The following is a 19,996-nucleotide window of genomic DNA, read 5'->3' on the forward strand; positions in this document are numbered from 1 at the left end:
TCTGGGCGGAGTAAACAACCTGGGATGTGAAACAGATTAGTAAAAGACAGATTACGTGCTTAGAACTTTTATGTTAAATTACAATGGAAAATCTGAATCGCCACATACAAGTGAATAGCAATAATCCAAATATTAAATATACCAAAAGTAGTTAAATGGTTGCTTATTGTCCCGATGAAAGAATAACCATCTTTGTGCATAATGTACACAATAAGGCATTACAAACTAGTGATGACACTTAAGGCATGACATAATATATGCAATAGAAAACATCATAACAGAAGCATTTTGCCTTTCTGTGAAACTAACAATTATACAACTCCAAGTGCCTCAATAATTTTCTCCAACCCTGCATGAGCTCAGGGTCACATTTAAAGTTTGACACATTCTCTAATTGTTAATCAAATAAAACTACTTCTTTTACCCACCACGGCTGCTGGGGGGGTTTGTCTCTTAATGGATTCTGGAAGAGAAGGCATCCTGAAGGTGGGGAGGGAGCAGAGGGCTGAAGAAAAAGAGGGACAGAAGGGTCATCTTGGCTCTTTGTGGTGGGATGGATATGAGGCCAGGCAGGAGAAAAAGAGGGAGGATGGGAGCTGGGTGAGGAGGGGGCAATAAACTTTGCTACAGATGAGGGTCACAGAGGTGCAGAGGTGCTTCAGGGGTCCTGGGAGCGTTTTTTTTCAGTTCTTATATGTCCATGTAGTAGGCTATGTCTGTACTGTGTAATGTAACTGAAGGCTGTTTCATTCAGAATTTCATAGATTAAATGTACATTTTCAGTCAAGCCAGATTATTTATTGTGTATAATTGTAACTTGTTACATGATACTTTAAATTTAGAGCAATAGCATTTGTAAGGTTTTGTTAAACTTCAATAGAAAATGCCACACTCGCGTTTAATGAGTTGAAAGTTTACTTACAATCTTACTGCACTCTAGAAGACTTCTTTCAGATGCATTTAATTACGCACCATTTGGATGGTTTGGTAATTGGATCACTAACCAAGACTGATCAATCGGATGTTATTTTGGTTTAATCGTTGTGCTGAGTATAAAAAAGGGCACAGCAATACTGTGGCGGCATAGTTCGAGCTTTCTACTGTCTTGTTAAAACAACTACTTCTATGCACACACGCACACACTCACACACAAGGAGGAGCATAGAGGAAGCAGTCCCACTGGGGTTTTGTCCCTGACTGTGGTCTATGGGTTCAAAGCTTCTTGCATGGGGAGGAGAGCCCTTAAACAGCATATTAAGCAGGAGTTAATTATATGCCAACCTAAGTGACAAAGGAAAAGAAAAGCCTCCCTCTGAATGGCAAGACAAGAAAAGAGAAAAGTCATTATGCTGCCCACTTCTTTGCATTTGAAAAACTCAGTTCTTATTTTGGCATTTCCATTTGTAACTCTACAGAAAAGAGGAGGTCACATTGTAGAGAGTCAACAACAAAATCTTTGCATCAGTGCTGTCTTACTTTTTAACACCAGTTCAAGAATACAGTTTTAGAGTAGTTTAGTTTGCATGTATATGAATGCACTTTTTGTGAAAAACAAGCTAAGGTCATTTTGCATAACAATCACTGAGGCATGAGGCAGGAAACAAGACAAGGTTTCCAAAATGTCCATTTTGAGGAATTCATTCAATAGTGCTCATCGTGCTTTAGATCTAACAATGTATTTAACGGTTTCAGATATAGTCTAATCATTAAACAAATACAACAAGCTTTTTAAACTGAGGTAAAATACATCATTTTTACTCTAAAAGCATAGCCTTGCTCTGATCTCATTTACTTTGTTACTCTTGAATGTAGTAATAGAACACAACCTTTTTTATGAAGAACAAATAATCTAGTACATCCAAAGGCCAAATTAAGTTCAGATGTATGGGCCTATGTTAGCTTTATCTTTTTTTACTGCATTAAAAGCCATAAAAGTATCAATACTCTTCCTGCAAACATGCTACTTGACCCTGATGTTGAGATTCAGCTATTGTTTCCAGTCTCAAATCTGGATATGCCAGAATTCAAATCAGTAGTCCGTCAGGAGCACTTCCCCTTTCCTTGGAGCAAATGAGTCAACTTTAGCATCAGTGCCAGGCTGTAGTGGCTGCCCTGACTCTACTGTGCCATGCCACAACACCACAATGCCAATATAGTGTAAGTACACTGGGGCCCAGAATGAGCCAACACTGTAAAAAGTACTGGTTGTGAAACCATTGTTAAAAATATTCATTTATAGGTTATTGTAACTAACCATTTTAGCTTAAAAAACACGGAGAATTAGCTAAACGAGATTGTTAGCGTACGATCAGGTGTCCGTTAGTATGCGGCCAAGCTTTTCATAAGCAGACATTTTAATAATTCAGTGAATTGTCGCTTACCATTGGCGTGTTACATCGTCAATAAGTTTAAAAAGTTTATTTTCATTCAAATTTACCCATAATCCCATTCGATAAAAGTAAGCGTTAGCTAGTTTAGCTAGCTCGTGAGGTTGCACGTAGCAGACGTACAGCACTGTTGCTACGGTTACCCACAATTAATACGTATATTGAAAACTGTTTTCAATTTTAAACGGACATAACGTAAAACATGTCAAGTTACTATCTTTACCAGTCAAGGCATGAAATACATATTTTAATGCAATTATTGATGATGAATCAATTTTGCTCTGGCGCCGTGTAGCCTAGTTTAGCCTGGATACTTAATTGGGTCCTTACATAAATCTGACAGGAGAGAGAGCGAGAGAGAGAGTTTATTATGATTACTTTTTGTTTATTTTATTATTTACTGTATTAATTATATTTTGTATATGTGAGTTTATGCCAGTGACTATATATACAATCTTTGGTTTATGCTTTGGCAACATGTTTGATTCATAACGTCGTGCAATAAAGTTGAATTGAATTGAGAGAGAAAGAGGGAGAGAGAGGTCATGCTCACATGAGCTCCTGAAAACGTACCATGAGATAGGACATTAGAATTGGCTGCAACCTCAAGTAACCATGAGGTGCGAAGCAGAGACCACATTAACAATGGAAGCAGAGCTCCCCTCCACAAATGCAAATACTTCTCATCCTTCCATGGACTCCCCACACCTCCAAATACAATCCATCAAAATACATTTCCCAATAACGATTACAAATGAATCTGCAAGAAAGAAGTACAGGAACTCCTGAAGAACAGTCCAGAGACTTTATTTGCTGACTGTCTGAAAAATGAAAGGAAATCCACCCTTACTTTCCACACCGACAATCCCCAGGCATGGCACACTGCAATAAGAAACCATTACCCCTCTGTTAAGAAAGAGGGTTTTAGTCGAGGGTGGACACTGAAGATAAACCCAGATGATGAACAAACCACTATACACCTCTACAAGAAGGGAACAGTGATGATCCAGGGCAGCCAGAGTCTCTTTGAGGAAGACTTCTCCAGAGTCAGAGAGAGAGCACAGGAGGAGAAACCCCACTCCAGCGACAACACCCCCACCACAGGCCAACTGGACATCCCACCTTCAGCTTGCGTTGTCTCAGAAGAACCCCTCTCAGAGAGTCAACCCTCCAACATAGAGCCCTACTCCTTCGCTGAATTGAGAGAATCACACAGTGGAAATTAAGCAAGTGGAGATGGCACAAATGATCAATGCACTTTCACTGTATAGTGAAGACTGTTTAAGCACCTGTGTATACCTGCACTGACCGTCTGCACTGCTCATCTCTGTATATACACAAACTGTACATACAGAGAACAAATAACTGTAAATACATTTTTAAACATAAATAGGGAAAAAAAGTTCTGGTTTACACAGCTGCCATTTTTTACTTCACTGCTGTCGACACTTTTTATTTTGTATTTAAATCATCTGTTTATATTTTAAGATTAAATTCTGCATTTTCAGTTTTTATTTTCAGTTTAACACCAAGTGATAACTTGTTTAACTCTAAGTGATTATAATGCTGCAGTCACATACAGCTCTGTTTACACAATTTGTCCTTATCCTGCTTTATTGTACTTAATTTGTATTAGTATTTTTTCTACGACACGTAAACGTACATTTCCAATGTTAATAAAGCTCCTTTGAATTGAATTGAACTGATTTGAACTGAGAGAGAGAGAGGTTGTTTTTTTCTGTCCGTTCTCTAATTTAGTTTCAATCTGAGGGGAAAATATCTATGCTGCTCATAAGTCACTTCCACACCAGCAGATCATGTGATGTTGGGTCACAAATAGACATGACTTCATTTTAAAGAATCACAAGCCAAAAAGATTGGCAACAACTCCTGTCCAGCATAATATGAAACAGTATCATGGTTATGACCTTTTTTTTACTCCCCACCACTCACATTTCTCACCACTCTCTCTTACATATGTATTTTAAAGCGGAGATGTCATGTTGATAGTATTTTACGAGCAAGATTAGTTGTAGTTTTTCTTTCCTACAGCATTCAGCAGCCCACAGTGCCAGTTCCCACTGACCACAGAGAGCCCGTCCAGGCACTGATGTCACCAAGAGCAGCCATTTTTAATACTAATCCACTTATATACTGTAACAGCCTAGCAGATCACTGTAGCTCATAATAGTCTGCCGTGACTGGCATGTCTAAATCATATTCAAAACAGAGGGTTTTCCAATTAGGATAAGGAAACAAAGAAGGATGCTACAGGAATAAAGGTGAGTTTGTTGGACATTTCATCATTTTGGGGTAAAATGGTTTTGGATTTTATGCGGAATATGTCTTAACTCCTTACAGGTGTGATTGACTATGCAGAGTTCGCAGGATTCATGTTATGCTATGTGGGCTTTATTTGTTGTAAAAAACAGAGAAATACTGTCAATGCTTGTTTTCAGGCTGTACTGCACTCTGTTGGAGGAAATGAGTCATTGCATCAATCCGTCAAGCAAAGGAACAAATGTAGTACAGCAAAGCAAGCATTGTACTCATGTCGTTGCCTGGAAACTTGTTTGATGCATCTTTGAACCCACATAAACCCCCCTTGACAAAATGCAGGGATATGCTTACAGCATTTGAGTTGTATCAGTGTTGTAAATTAACAAACAAACAAACAAACAGAGACAAACAAAAACAGCTCGATTTACAATGATGGATGTGGAAAGAAACATTGGACAAACATTCTGCATCCATCCCACTGAACATGTTTATTCATAAACTGGTAAAATATAGCACATTTGTATAAAAATGTAGAAAATTGTACACAAAATATAACACTTGGCTTTTGTCTATTATAGTTAATGCTACTATTATAGCTTTCTGTTGCTAAAGGGGATATTCTTTTGCCAGCAAAAAAGTCAGAATGAAGGATGACAGTTACAAAACACACAAACACACACACACATATAGAAGGCAACGTCCATAAAGTTCATTAATATAAAAAGATAACTGTACAAAACATTTCATACATTCTAAAGAACAGCACTATCAGTCAATGTTCATGCCCTTATTGCTGGTATTAGTGTTGTGTTAAAATAGACTATTTGTGCATCTTTTTCTCAATTCTTAAGGTGTCTTTGGTAGGTTGTACACTTTTTCCAAAATGAAGAAATGTTTATTCCTGCTAATGCTTTGTTAAAGTGACACTACTATTTTATTCTGAAACGTCACACAAATGCTTCAGCAATATTTAAATATGGCCTGTTGGGTTTAGCTGTGCTCAGATATGTTTTTGAATTACTATTAAAAATACTGTGATGATTTTTTATTTCTTTTAAAATGAGGTTCATGTGAATAGTCAAAGGAGACTGAGACCTTTCCACACAGTGCTTTAGTCAGTGCAAAGCCACAGTGCCAAATTAGTTCTCCTGACAAAAGCTGCAGCCTTCTTCTGTATGAGCTCAAAAGTCGCACAAAAGTACCTCAGTGTACACATAATATATGTATTTTACTACAGTGGTAGCAATTGATAGAATTCCTGCGTCTTGATCTTCTATCCTGAATTAATAAAAGAGAATTTTCCAATAACTTCTCTTTGGGATTAGAGCCAAAGTGCAGAAGCACTGTACTATGAATGTACCTCATGTTCTCAAGTATAAGCAACTATTACTGATCTGGTAACAGATACGAACCAGCTGACTCGGGTTTAATTCACAATAGCCGTCATCCTCAGCTGCATCATGTATGAGTCGTAGTTCTGGTTAAAGTTAAGCCAAGGCATTATGTTGACTATATCAGACATACTAAAATGTAGAGGGGATTGTTGCACACATATTACATTTAAGCTTTGTATATTTTCCCCCGCATATGTACCTCAGAAAGAGCAAGGCCTTTTCTGTTTTGCAGTTATAAACATCACTGGGACAAAAAAATGAATACAGCTGCTTTCGGAACACTTACAGTAAACATGTGGAGTGCAAACTCTCTGTCTGGAAAGGCAATAACAATATAAATGTAATTTAAACACCAAAGATTCAAACACAAACAAGTCCTGAGTGTCTGTGTGTAAGCTATGTTTGGGTCTGTGACTACTTGGTGCATGTGTTGGAATACTGATATGCCACTATAAAGAGTGTGTTCATGACAAGGAAGAAATCCCTAGCAATACAGATTAATATTTAGTAGCACCAAGAAATAATTTCTCAATCACTAAAAGCATATCTTTAGTCTTCACTCAGTTCTCCGTACAACCATCCCGTCCAAACATTGGCCTTCAGAATCCAAGCAGTCGATCACGAGACGGGATTTTTCCATTGTCTTATTGTCATATACACAACATATATAAATGTATTTAAAAACGTATTTACATGCATCCTTCTCTGCTCCACTGTTGCTACAGCCCTACGTGGCTGGAATGCCTGTTTACATAAAGTTCAGTAACAGTTTCATATCAGGCATAAAGCTCTGGGACTATACCAAGTACCAAGGCAGCAAAGGAACAATACAGCGAGGGAGGTTGATCAGGCACCTTTGGTTTTTAAGGTTTTGGGGTAGGGTTCTAATAATTTTGAAACCTGTGATGGGATCACCATAGTAACTTAGTCTCTACTAGCAACCGAAACCCATTATCGCATATTGTTATTCCTGTTACATGGGCATCCAGTTGCAAGAGACCCCTGGCCAGTTCATGATTCTGGCTCAAACACAGCTTAATGTGTTGGGCTTACATTTAAAGGCCTGTGGGGACCTATATAACATCCTAACGCACTCACCCTATCTGACCTTTTTTACAAAGTACCAGGAAAAATGTAAGCGACATGACTTAAGTGTTTCAAACCCAAGGCTGGTTAACCTTGACAGTGGGCTACGAACATTTCCAGGCGGGATCTCAATTTTAACATAAGGAACTGGCTGAGGTCTATACTTGATTGTTAGTGTGGCATAAGATGCCCAACATCTTCCTCTAAGACAGTGTGTTCAGGTATTTATTCTCCCCAGCCAGCGAGGTAAGCATAGATGTCATGTCGCCCACAGCCATGTTTGACAGGCCGGAGCCTGCAGCTAGGCTGACAGTTGTCTGGGGGGTGGTGAGGCGGGATGATGCCTGGGAGGACGACCCCGGCTGACCCTGAAGGGGATTGTTGACTGGGCTGAACGAGGAAGAATCAGCATCATCAATGATAGAGGTGAAGTCTATGCGAGCATTGTCCAGGTCCAGGTTTTCTAAGGCATTGGACACAGGGCCAGATTCAGGATAGGGAGCCATGGGGGTAGACTTTGTGCCACCTGTTGGGTCCATGTTAGATGCCATACTGTGCTGCTGGCTGAGACAAGGTCCATTCTGAGGGTCCATGTGTTTCTCTATATCCATGTTTATCTGACCAGAGTAGTACATGTTGTTGTTATTGGAAGGAGAGTACATTTCATTTTGCAGGTGCTGTGGATGCTGAACTGGAGGCAGCCGAATCCCTCGTCTTGGGCTTGAGGTGGAGTGGACAGGGCTGAGATGGGGTGGACTGCCCAGGTAGACACTTCCAACCTGTGATAGGCTGTTCTGGCGGCTGAGAGGTTTCCGTCCCTGAGGAGGCCTGGGGACCACCATCTCTTGACCATAACATGAGCCTTGGAGACCTGTAAGCTGCTGGTCTTTAGGTGTCACAGAGCTGGGTCCTCGGGTGTGGGCTGTAGGACTCATGACCAGGTTCTGGTTAGGGTAGCTTTGATAGGGCTGGCTAGGGTAAATATTCTGGTTTTGATGCTGTGGACTGTGCTGCATTATTGCCGACTGGCCACTCATATCCATATTATCAGATAGAGGAGGAGGTTTTATTCCACTTGGCGGCTGCTGTTCTTGTTGCTGCTCCCACATGAGAGCTTGCTGGGACTGAACATAGTTCCGCACCATCATCTCCTTCACCTGCATCATGGGGGTTTCTGATCTCTGTCCATCTGAAAGTGCAGCACACCCCAAGCTCAAGCCCCCTCCACTGGGGAAGGAGCTTTGATTCCCTGGAAATTCACAGCTGGGATTGTTAGCGTTCCTCATCATGACTTGGCCTGTCTGTTGAGGGTAACCCTGAGCCTGCTGGAGAAGCATGCGCTGCTGTTGGAGCTTAACACTTTGGCAGGCATCTCCACCTCCCATCCCAGAGTGAAATTGCTGCTCTGGCTTGATGACAAGTTTGTGAGTTCCATCAGGACTGTTGTAGAGGCTTGTCTGATTGTTGAAGTGGGCCTGTGTCTGCTGAGGCTGCAGGCTAGGATCTGAATACTGCATTCCTTGTGGGTTCTGGAGAGTATGGCTTGAAGTTTGGATTTGGCTGTGGGTATCACTCCAAGGGCCTCCAGAATTACCACCCTGGCCTATGTTAGGGTAATGGGGGCCTGAAGGACTGAGCTGGCAGGTGCTCATACTGTATTCAGCTTGTTGAAGAAGTGTATTAGACATGCCCTCTGAGTGAATCGACCTTGCTTGGCCAAGTGGATTCCCAGCAGCCCTTGAAGCAACTTCCCCTCCCTGGTTCTGGTAGTGCCCCTGCATGTAAGCCTGGTCCTGACAACTCAGAGAGTCATGGCTTGGGGACAGCTGGTTTGAGAGAGGACCTCCACCTCCAACTCCTCCAAGAGTTTGATGCTGTTGCTGGTATCCCATGAAGCTTCTTTCTCCAGGGGGCATCATCATGGAACGATCCCTGGCCTCAACAGGGGCAAGGTGGGGCTCCATACCCATAGCCTCCATCATTACATTCTCTGTAATGCTAGGTGGCCGGGGGGAGTACAAGTGGCGAGCAAGGCTGGTGTCGGAGCCACGGTGTTGGAGTGCATTCCTTCGGCTCATCATGGCCACATTGTTAAGGCTATTGAATCGCTTTGGGAGGGCTTGTGGATCTGCTACTGATCGTACAGGGTCACTGGCTCGCCTGCTGTTGTTACCCGGAGCTTGATGAGGGTAGATAACACCAGTGCCATACTCTGTGTTGGCACTGTGCCTACGTGGACCAGCTTGCTGAAGGAAAGGAGGCAGGGGTTGCCCCTGGTACTCACTTAAAACACCTCCCCTCCTGCCTTGGGTTCCTGTCTGCTCCATATTAGGTAATGGAGTGGGTGGTGGTCCACCAGTTGCTGCAGCATACTTGGCCTTAAGGCTGTATTGCTGGGCAGGTGTTAAATTTGGAAGACCAGGCAATCCTCCTCCTCCAGCACATGGAGCTCCTCTGCGATTGGTCTCAGGAGAGAGGGGGTCTGCCCCACTCTGTTCAGGGCCAAGGAGGTGACATCCTCCCCCAGCTGTTCCTCCCATTTGTGAGACGTCACTAGAGCGCCGGCTGGACAGGTAAGGGGACACCATGGAGGAGCGACGGCTGACGGTGTATGCAGAGCTTAGGCTGCTGGTGCCGCTTCCTCTCCTGTCATTGGAAGAGCAGCCAATAGACGTGCCACCTCCTAACTCGTGATTGGACAGCTCCATTACCCGGCGATTTGAAAGGAGTGGAGAAGGTGCACACATTCCCATATTCTCTCCTGGACCTGAAAATTAAATTCAGAAAGAGGAAGGAGCTTAGACACAGTTCAGCAATGTTCATTTAGATGTTCCATTGACACCCTCCCTGAATCCTATATTAGTCAGAAGTCAGGGTTGTAACAATGCAATTAATTCTTCAGCCCTGTTGAATAGTTGTATTTTCAGTATTTACTAAGAATATGCCCATAACAAAGTTCAGAATGTGCACCATTCCTTTTATTTCTTAGAACATACCAGGAAGTGCAGGTAGCTTGTTATTGGCACAACGGGCAGGAGGGGTTGGCCGGCGGATTTGTTTCAGCTTGTCAATCTTCAGGTTCTCCAGCCGCTTCAAAGCCTGTGCAGACATTCCCATTGTTCCCACACTTCCTTGCTCTCCAGCTCCTCCACCTGCAACTCCATCCTCCAGTGCCGTGAGATCCTCCAGACTGCCTGCGGCATTCAGGTTCATCTCCACCCCACTGTCATTGTTGTTGGCGCTCCCCAGTGGAGAACGTTCACTACTGCAGGATGATTGACCACCAGGGCTTGGCTGGGATTTCTGGAAGATTGTGTTGTGATTTTCAGATTTAATGACTGACTAATTTTGATTTTTAAATTAAGGCCTAAACAACTATGGAAGTGGTACTTTTTACATTGGATCTTCTCTTTAAATAACCTTGCAGGTCATAAATAAAATGTATCACTCACCAGCGCAGTCTCAGGAGCCAACAGTTTGCAGTCCTCCCTGCGTGTCTCTGATTTCTCCAGCAGCAGTTCAGATTCCTGGCCTCCAGAGGTCATAGCTGAACCAGGGGGTCGAGGTCCTGTGTCTCCACGGTGCTTCTTGGTGATGTGGGCTTCAGGGCCATGCACCGTCTTCACATGTTTACGCAAAGAGCTCGGATCTGTGTACCGCTTAGTGCAGCCGGGGATCTTGCATACATAAGGTTTCTGTAAATGACATAAGCGTCTGTCAATACACAAAATCTTGTTCATGTGTCAATAATAAATCATCTTTGGAGCTTTGAAAGATAAAGTATTGCAATTTAGCTATCAAGGTTCTGTTCTAAATGACTTGATTCTTTTTCAGTAGTGTATAGTACCTCATTGGAGTGTGTTCGGTTCTGGTGCTTGGCCCGGTCTGAAGCATTGGAGAAGGCCTTATTGCAGCCTTCATGTTCACACACGTAAGGTTTCTCTCCAGTGTGAGAGCGCAGGTGGGTCTTTAAATTCTCCAGGCGAGAGTAGGCCTTATTACAGCCTTCAAACTGAAAAAGAAACATACATAGCAGGTTTTATGAAACTGCAAAGTTGAAATTGAGATTACTTTTGCTAATAGCCATATCCAATAAACTATAAACCAACAGATAAAGAAAACATTTTGTATATTCTCTCTTGTTGTTCCCTCTTGCATTAATGTATGTGAGTACCTCTGGCCCCTGGCAGGTAAATAAAATAAATGCACCCTTTTTTAAAAGTCTAACCAAACAATGTAGTATAGTAGAAGCAGTTGACTTATTTTCTGCTGTAGCTAATTCTGATGACACATGATGATAAATGTAAAATGTTTGACAATCAGTGCTTGCAGATGACAGAGTAAAAAATCAGTATAAAAGAGAGAGAAATAAAGTACATAGAGACTAAACTAAACAGAGACTCACAGTGCACTTGTGTGGCTTCTCTCCTGTGTGTCTGCGCATATGAACCACCAGCATGTACTGTGCTTTGAAAGGCCTCTGCTCTCGGGAGCACTCCTGCCAGTGACACACAAACTCCTTCTTTTCTCCATGGATGTGCTCATTGTTGATGTGCTGTAAAGTAAAACATATCAATAGAGAGACTCATTAATAAAAGTTGTGTACTGCAGTGTTTTTTTTGTACTCCATTCTAAAACATCTAGTGACTGATGTGTCTCTTACATGAACTAGCTGATCTTGTGTGTCAAATTCCTTGTTGCAGCTCTCCCAGTGGCAGTTGGTTTCATAAATGGCCTCTTGCTCAGGCTTCCCGTCCTCCTTGTCCAAGTCATCTCTGCCATCCAGTAGACCCAAGAGAGGATCCTGATGAAATGTACAGGTAGACAAAAGTAAGGCTTTATTTTAAGAAATAGTGTACAAAACAAAACTAAAACAAAAACGCAAATGTGTGATGGTGACAATTTTTTACCTGCGTGCCAGTGGAAGAAGGACTGGCCACATCTCCCTCTGACCTTTCCTCCAGGCTCTTCACATTTATGCCATCCATCACACTTCCAAGTCCTGGCTCTGTCTTCAGCTAAAAACACAAAACAGATCATATCTATCCTCTCCCAGCTGTCAGAAGCAGAGGGTGCAGTGATATGAATGGTTCTGACTGCTGTGAAAAGTGAGGGAGAGAGACTTCTTACATGTCCATGCTTGGGTGGAGCGTGGAGCCGAGGATTGTGGGGAGGTAAGCGGGAAGCTTGGCAGGGACCTGGTGTGTGTCCACCAAGAGGCGTCCCCCCACCTCCACCGTACATGGAACCTTGTTGCCTGGATTGACAGTTTATATTGCTGGAATAGCCGAGGGACGGGCTGTAGAGTGACAGAAAAAAAGAACATTATGACAACCCTTGCATAATATATGAGCTAATGGTAATGTATAAAATGCATCAAATAAATAGAACCAATTGGCAATATGCTAAAATGTCAAAATATTTACCATGGGCAAACAAAAATTGCTTAATTTGAACATTTATTCATGCTTGGGAGAATATTGTAAACGATTTTCTACACCCCTAAAGTGGACCGTACCATTTCCATAATAACTTTGACGTTAGCTGAACATCTAGCGTCCCTGCTGAACTCCGATCGTTGCTGTGGCTCGTGACATTAAAATCTATGCTCGCGCGGGTCACGCAAATCCATGGAAACGCTGTCTGCAACTGTAAGTAGCTAACTGTCAAGCTGGTGTAATAAACGTTACTTCCGTACTTTCAGCGTTTCTGAGTTAGACTGTGTCAAATATCTATGGATAAATGTAACGTTAGCTAGGTAATAAAGTTGACCTTAGGTTACTGTTTAGCTAACTTACGTTAACTACCTGTAACTTAGGGTAACGTTTGCCTTACCTAGCATTAGCTAACGTTTACTAGCTAAAAGCCCCACACCTCATTGTAAAATCGCACTCTGACTAAGTTTATGTTTCCACCTGTGTGTAACAACATAAATCACACATGCCGAGGAACTGGACAGCTAGCTTGCAGGTTTCAAACTGGGGCAACAAATTAACCGAAGTTTGATTTATTCTTAAAGCTATGTTATTGTTGTTCATGTGTATTTAATGCCCGTTGTTATTTATCTGCAATGGCTTTAGGGATGTTATTGTTACTGCTTTGAATGACATGGCGCTTGCAAGAGGAAGATTCATGCTCTGTGATAATTATTGTTGTGGTTTTGCAGCCAAATGAGGGAGAGGTACTAACAACACATTTAATGTTACAATGAAAAACATTGCATACTTGAAGTGTACATTTAAATCAGGGATTGTGCGGCAGATATTTCAAACACTGTGAATGTAAGACCTCAAAAGAATGAGTATTGCCTTTGAAATGCTTTTTTTGTGCTTCACATAGAAATGAGAAATATCTGACCTCATGGCGCTCACAGAGAGATGGCCATAAGAGCTGGCACCGTTGGGATTGCAGCGAGAGTTGACAAACGCCACCAGGGAGTTAGGTGATGTCCTGATCACCGTCTGCAGGTCAACACTGGCATCAGACAGAGGAGAGATGGAAAGAGCTCTCTTTTTACTCAACTTCAGCATGGAGCGAGGTGTGGAGAACCTGGAGCCTGAAGGGGAACAGAGGACAGCAGGAGCAGAAGGGTAAGCTTCAATGATACACACTCTATTAAAGACATTATTTTTATTTAAAGGAAAAGGTGGGAGTTTTAATTTACCATCTCCTGAGCCAATCTGATCCGAGCCAGGCTGAATCTGGCAGAAGTTGTGATGGGAGGACATCATGTTGCTCTGGTTACAGTAGGGGGTGCTGTTGCCACCTGTTGGACATATAAGACAGTGAAAACCAATGCGAAGACGCACATTTACATCTTCTAAGTTAGGGAAGCAGACTGGCTTACTGTAATTTAGTATAGCCAGTGTGCATATTTAAGGTCGCCCTTCAGTCTTCACTAAAAATGTTAAGTTGAGTAGAAAAGGACTTGGACAGCTGGCTTAACTAGTCTAGCTCTTAGAGCTTTTCTGAAAGGTGAGGAAGAGGATCAGTTGACCTGGGAGGTAGGGGAAGTCTGCACACTGGGATTCTAACATCATGTTTCAGCATACAGACCAGTTGCTTTTTGAAAACAATTGAACTAACTCCAAACGTCAACCTGTGTGCAATTCTTGAGTATTAATTGCTATGCTTAAAAATTAAACAGAGTGCTTTAGAGCTGTTGAAGCTGCTGCAGAATAACGGACATGTTTATATCTCGGCAGTACAACTGGCCTTTTGTTGACTGCTAAACTTTTCCTTTTGTAGAAATCTTTGTGGTCTCTGTTTCTTACTCAGTCTCTCAGGTATCTTAAAGCCCAAATCAGTAGCAGCTGTGAGATAAAGGAGATGTAAAAGATACTCTGACTAACCCTCTGTGGGCGGCATGCCCCTGTGTCCCATCATACTGTGTGGTGGTGGGGCCTGAGGGGGCCTCATATATTGATCCATGCAGTGGCCCATCCCCTGTCCTGGTCCTGATCCATGAGTCATACTGGGAGTCATGGGATTATATATAGTGCGGCAGTCCTGGGGAGGGCCGTTGAGGAGCGGGGCACGCAGAGAGGACACATCGCTGTAGGGAGACTGGTCTGAGGGGACTAGGCTGCAAATTATACCAAAGAAACACGGACATAGATATAAGAAATAATAGAATATTAATGTGAAAAATTGCCACTGCAAAAATACATGATGAAAAGTGTCAAAAAAAAGTGGAATATAGTGCATGGGCTTATTTCTGGTGTTCTGTGAATGTTAAAGTATCAGAGAAACATGTAAAATAAATAAATATAATAATATAATAATATAATAATAGAAATTTGAAATGAATCCTTTATGATTGTATGTGCAATAAATATAGAATTAATATTCTTTCACCTGATAATGCTCATAAAAAATGTGCGATTTATTTAAGCTAAAGAATTTATAGCAGCCCAGAACTCATGGAGAAAGAGTTCAGAAGCTCATCTTGTGATGTCTTGTTCTCGCCACTAGATGGGGTATGGCCCTTATCTCAGTCCACACTGTGGAAACTTTCTCATCTGGGTTTTCCCCTTCCAAACTAGAGAGGAGAAGCTTTATTGGAACTTTCCAGCCTTCTCATGAATTTCAGTGTTTTCTCTGACCTTTCTTCGGTCTCACTGGTTAGTTCAAAATCTGCCTCTCCTGTTTTTTCTCTCTCTGTCTGTCCCTCTCGCTCCTCTCCTAAAGGGGCAGACTTCATCTATCCACCTTCTCCTAAGTCGTCCTTTCAGTTCTTTAATTCTTTCACCACAACGTGTATTCCACACAGGAGCTTAATCTGTCCTCTCTAATCCACTGTGCTGCTCCCCCCGAATCTACCTCCCTCCTATTCCCACTCCTTTCTCCCTTTCTCTTCTCCCATTCATCCCTTCTGTTCTCCTTCTCCCCCTCTCTTTCTCTCTACCCCCTCTGTCCTTTCTGTCACTTTCTATCTCCTCTTCCCTTTCTTCCTCCTCCTCCTTCGCTTCTCTGTCTTTCTCTGTCCTGTCCGGCCACCTTTCTCTCCATCTCTCTCTGTTTCTCCCTCACTCTGGGTAACCTGAGCGGGGCGCGAGGCAGTCATGCAGAGCGCAGCGGGGCCTGGTCAGCCTGTAATTAGCAGCTGTCAGAGAGAGGCCGAGTCCACCCGCAACCTGGGTGGCATGAGGAAAGGAGGGAGGGAGGGGAGGAGGGAGGGGCTGAGCTAGCGCTGTGTCCGTAACAATTGCAGTGAGACCTGGGCTTCTGTAACCTCAGAATATCTGCTTTAAAATAGGAAAAGTGTCTCTAAGATGAGTATCATTACTGATTTCAAGAAACAGACTGCTATGAGTGTGCTTATAAAATAACCTCTTTACAAAAAGATTAGGTGTGATTGGAATGCAGCACAATTGGACAAACTAGTGCTATGTTCAGAAAACTTTTAACATGTCGGGAAATATGATTTCCTTTCTGGGAGTAAGATTTGAAATGATCAACCCTCGCATAAAGACTAAATGCATGAGGAAACAACGAGTGGCTAAACCTTTCCATGTCCTGACACAAAATGACACGACGGAAACAAATCGTCTGACTTTGGAGCGACATCTTGTCAAACATTCAGGGACAGCGCTCACCTTCTTAACACCTTTTCTGACTATCAACCTTCGTATGAAGAAGCGCTGCACGCACGGACTAACTGTTTGACAAGAAACCGCTTCAACATGTGAGTTAGCATTAATCCTGAGATAAAGTTTATTGATCACCCAGTGGGAGTAATTTACTTGTTATTTCTTTCCCCATATATTGACTGATATTTGCAGTCACAGCTGTATTTTTATTGCTGTTTACTTTCTGTTGGCTGATAATTAACAACTAATAATTGTGGCACAGATGTGACAGAAGAGCCATAGTTTGTGCTCTATACAGCAAAGTAATCTCTTACACTTTGTACGTTTGTATTCGGGTGAAAGTTCTTGGTCACAAATTCAAGAAATTCTTTATAAAAACATTTATTGTTATTTTATTCTTTTGATTCTAAAATATACATTATAGGTATTGGATGAAACTGTAGCACCTGTTAGTTTCAACAGTAACAATCCCTGAAATAATTTAAAATCATTTCCTTTCTTCATTTCTGTTTTTGTACAATTTAAAAAAACCTTTTTATCCACTTACTTTGACTCTTTGTGCTAAGATAGGCTAACCCTGTCCTAACTGCTGCTCTTCACTTGACATCCAGACATAAGAGGGCTATCAATCTTTTCATTTGAATTTTTGAAAGACTTGAAATAAGTATATTTCCCAAAATGTTAAATTGTTCTTTACATGTATTTGTGATGACAGATAGAGCTTAAAATGCAGCAGCAGTGTAATGTGTGAGGACGTTGCACATGCTAACTGCCGTCTTACCCTCTGGAGGGCTGGCTGGGTGAGGTCTCATAGTGATACAGCCCCTGGTGTGGCTGCATGTCCACTGGCATTGGAGCTCTGAGGCCTGCTGCTCCCCTTACACCCTGGACCTGACACACAGAGACAAGGACACGGTGAGGGTGAAGACGGGAACATCAAACAAACCAAAGAAAACAGCAGAAAGAAAGACAAATGAACAAAAACAATTGTGGTGGAGGGGAAAAAAGAATATGTAGGATGTTAATAACAGACAAAACCAAACCAAGCTAAACAGTTCAGGGGAAAAATAAGTTTGTCAGAAGCCTGAGTCATACTTATTTTAAACAGAGCTGGAACAAATCCTTTACTTGTGTAATGATAGAAAATGTAAAGATGGCATAAAGCTACCATTTATTTTAAATACACACTAAGTAAAAAAACCCTCAGTGTAAACAGAATAAAACACTTGTACGTTTACATTCCGTAGATGGTCCTGGAGGTGTTAACCCTTCTCAAGTCAATCACAATTTTGTTGAATAATTGTATGTAGAAAATATGAAGTCTTACACAGTCATACCTGCCTCCAAAAAACATGAAGTCTCACACAATGTAAAGAGATTAACACCACAACAACGCAAAGACAATAAGATAACGTTTACAGGTTACAGGTGCAGGCAGGTATGTTTACAGTTACTGTGATTCAAAGCACAGTCTGCTGGTTTAAGAGGTCATAGTGGGTTGTTTGCCTCTTTTCAAAATAAGAGCCCTTAAAAGTGACAGAACAATCCTAATCCTCTTGAGCAAACAAGCCGCAACACTAATGTTGCACTTCTGCATTCACACATAGAAATATAAGCATCAAGCCATATTTAGATAAATGAAGCATCCATAAGTAAATATGATTGCATTAAGCTTACACTGTATGTTTTATTAATGATAACTTGAATTAGTGTGAGCAATAGAAAGAGAGTCTGCACAGACTGATCACAGAGTCTTTTAAAGCAGCAGGGCATGTGAAGGTACGGATGTTCCCTTACACACAAACCCTGGGACACAAACAGTGGGCTCGGCTGTAATCTCTCTTCTCTAAACAGAGTCATGCACCTCAAACGCTGATGACAGACACTAAAAACCTGCCGCGCCTTCCCATTCTAGAAAGTAGCCATCAACACGGAGAAGAAATACAGAAGAAGAAGAGTGTCTGGGTTTTGCCTTAAAGCTCAAGAGAATAAAGGGCTGCTACCAACACAAACAGAGGACAATGAAAGTAGAACAAAGCAGCCTGTTGTTTCAAACTCATATTGGGATGGTATCTTTCAGCAAGAGCGCATGTGTAAGGTAATTCTAGCTGAGAGATCTTGGGAACGAGCACCTGCTCATTACATCCAACCACATCAGTGCAGGTACTAATAGTCGGGACTTACATGGTTACGGGGTAATTAGGAGCAAAAAGTTACTGTACACACTGATGGCGTAGCTACCACAAAAATAGAAGAGCCAAAAAAGTTGTCTGATAAGTCTTGATCTCGCTTCAAATCAACGAAATATATATTGCATATTTAATTTGAATGTAAACCTGAGGCATGATACTCTACTGAAATGATATCTCTTACGTGAGTGCTTTTTATAAGTAGTGTCGAATAAAACAAGAATATACGGTTGTATTTGTTAGGAAGGAGACATCCAGCGATCAAAATCCAAACAGGAAAACTTCTTCTTCTTTACAAACTAAAACTTTTAAAGTAGACCAGGTAAAATATGTTCTTACTTTTGAGAATTGTATTTTAAAGTTGCATCTGTAAATGTAGAAATGGACCAATCTGTCTTACACCATATTTTAACACTGCACTACACAATCTTTTGCCATGTGGAGTCAAACTGTCACACTGCTGATGTTCATGTGACGAGTGTTTAAACCAAAGCCGGCGCCGCTCCTGTGCCCTGCAGAAAGCGTGCCTGTGGTTTGAGTGCAGCAGGTTGCCAGGCCTGTTCTGTAGTAGCACAAGTGTTAAAAGGGCAGCAGGGACCTATTTAGGCCCACAAGTCACCAGGGGGATTCGGTACGCAAAGTTAGCGAGAAGCTAAATGATGTGGGCGGTCCAGGGGCTAATTGCACATATTCAGCTTGGCCTCAGATGTGTGTATGATAATTAGCCGGAAGTGCTAAATAGAGATCTCGCCGAGCGCCTCAGCTGTCCAGAACCAATAAATACCAAGAAGGGGGTCGCCAGACTGCCTGACACACACACATACACACACATACTGACACACCTGTCAGTCTCACCAGGGGGTCGCTTAATAATGTAGTGGCCACCATGTCTACAGTGAATGTGTGTGTGTAAAAGAGTGAGTGTGAGTGAATATACCGACACAGTTTGTACTGTGTAAGCCCGGTGGCAGGTGTGTATGAGAAGGCAGTTTGAAGACAAGTGTATTCGCAGTGTAGCGAGCGTGTGTGTTAGAGGGAGTGTGTTTGACACGATAAACAGTCGGATCTCAGAGTAAGAGTGAATGATGTATGAGACCACCTGAGTATACTTAAGCTGAAATTTAAAAAAAATATGTGTGCGTGTTACCGCCGCAGCTCCACGTACAGACTCTCAACTGTGTGTTGTGTAATTAATCTGCATGTACATAGTTAAGGCAGTGGATCACTGTGAAGTACGTGCTGATGTAGAAAAAGTCAACAGAATAAAAGTCCGAGTATCATGGTCTCATTGAAATAGATGTTTATAAACTACAGTAAAATATATCAAGATTACACTTTATTAATATATTGATGAAATGTTTTTAATTAACAAAGTTGCAAAATACTGAACAAAACATTCATTAAGAAAATATTTTACTTGTTTTTCCCACAATAAAAGCTGTTAGAATTCAATGTTCAGTCATAGCAGAGGGACACAATTTAACTTCTTCAAGATTAAATGGAAATCAATATCTGTCCTAAACCGTCAAACCGAGCTTCTGTTGCCTCAACCTCAGGAAGTGAACCCA

The 19,996-nt window shown here is 41.8% G+C and overlaps 1 protein-coding gene across 1 annotated transcript; it reads right to left on the minus strand.

Annotated features, from left to right (window-relative positions):
- Positions 1-5,136: 5,136 nt before the first annotated feature.
- gli1 (GLI family zinc finger 1) lies at positions 5,137-17,091 on the minus strand. Its single transcript, XM_069677841.1, is given in 12 exon segments — positions 5,137-9,914; positions 10,144-10,450; positions 10,600-10,842; positions 10,995-11,159; positions 11,553-11,702; positions 11,811-11,951; positions 12,058-12,165; positions 12,278-12,446; positions 13,505-13,703; positions 13,812-13,903; positions 14,490-14,732; positions 17,021-17,091. Coding segments are annotated over 12 exon segments (4,452 nt in total). The 3' UTR covers positions 5,137-7,350.
- Between the last annotated feature and the right edge of the window lie 2,905 nt (positions 17,092-19,996).

The sequence above is a fragment of the Semicossyphus pulcher genome, unplaced genomic scaffold (genome assembly GCF_022749685.1).
Source record: "Semicossyphus pulcher isolate SPU_LCO1_2020_fin unplaced genomic scaffold, fSemPul1.0.p SCAF_3, whole genome shotgun sequence".
NCBI classification, from domain to species: domain Eukaryota; kingdom Metazoa; phylum Chordata; class Actinopteri; order Labriformes; family Labridae; genus Semicossyphus; species Semicossyphus pulcher.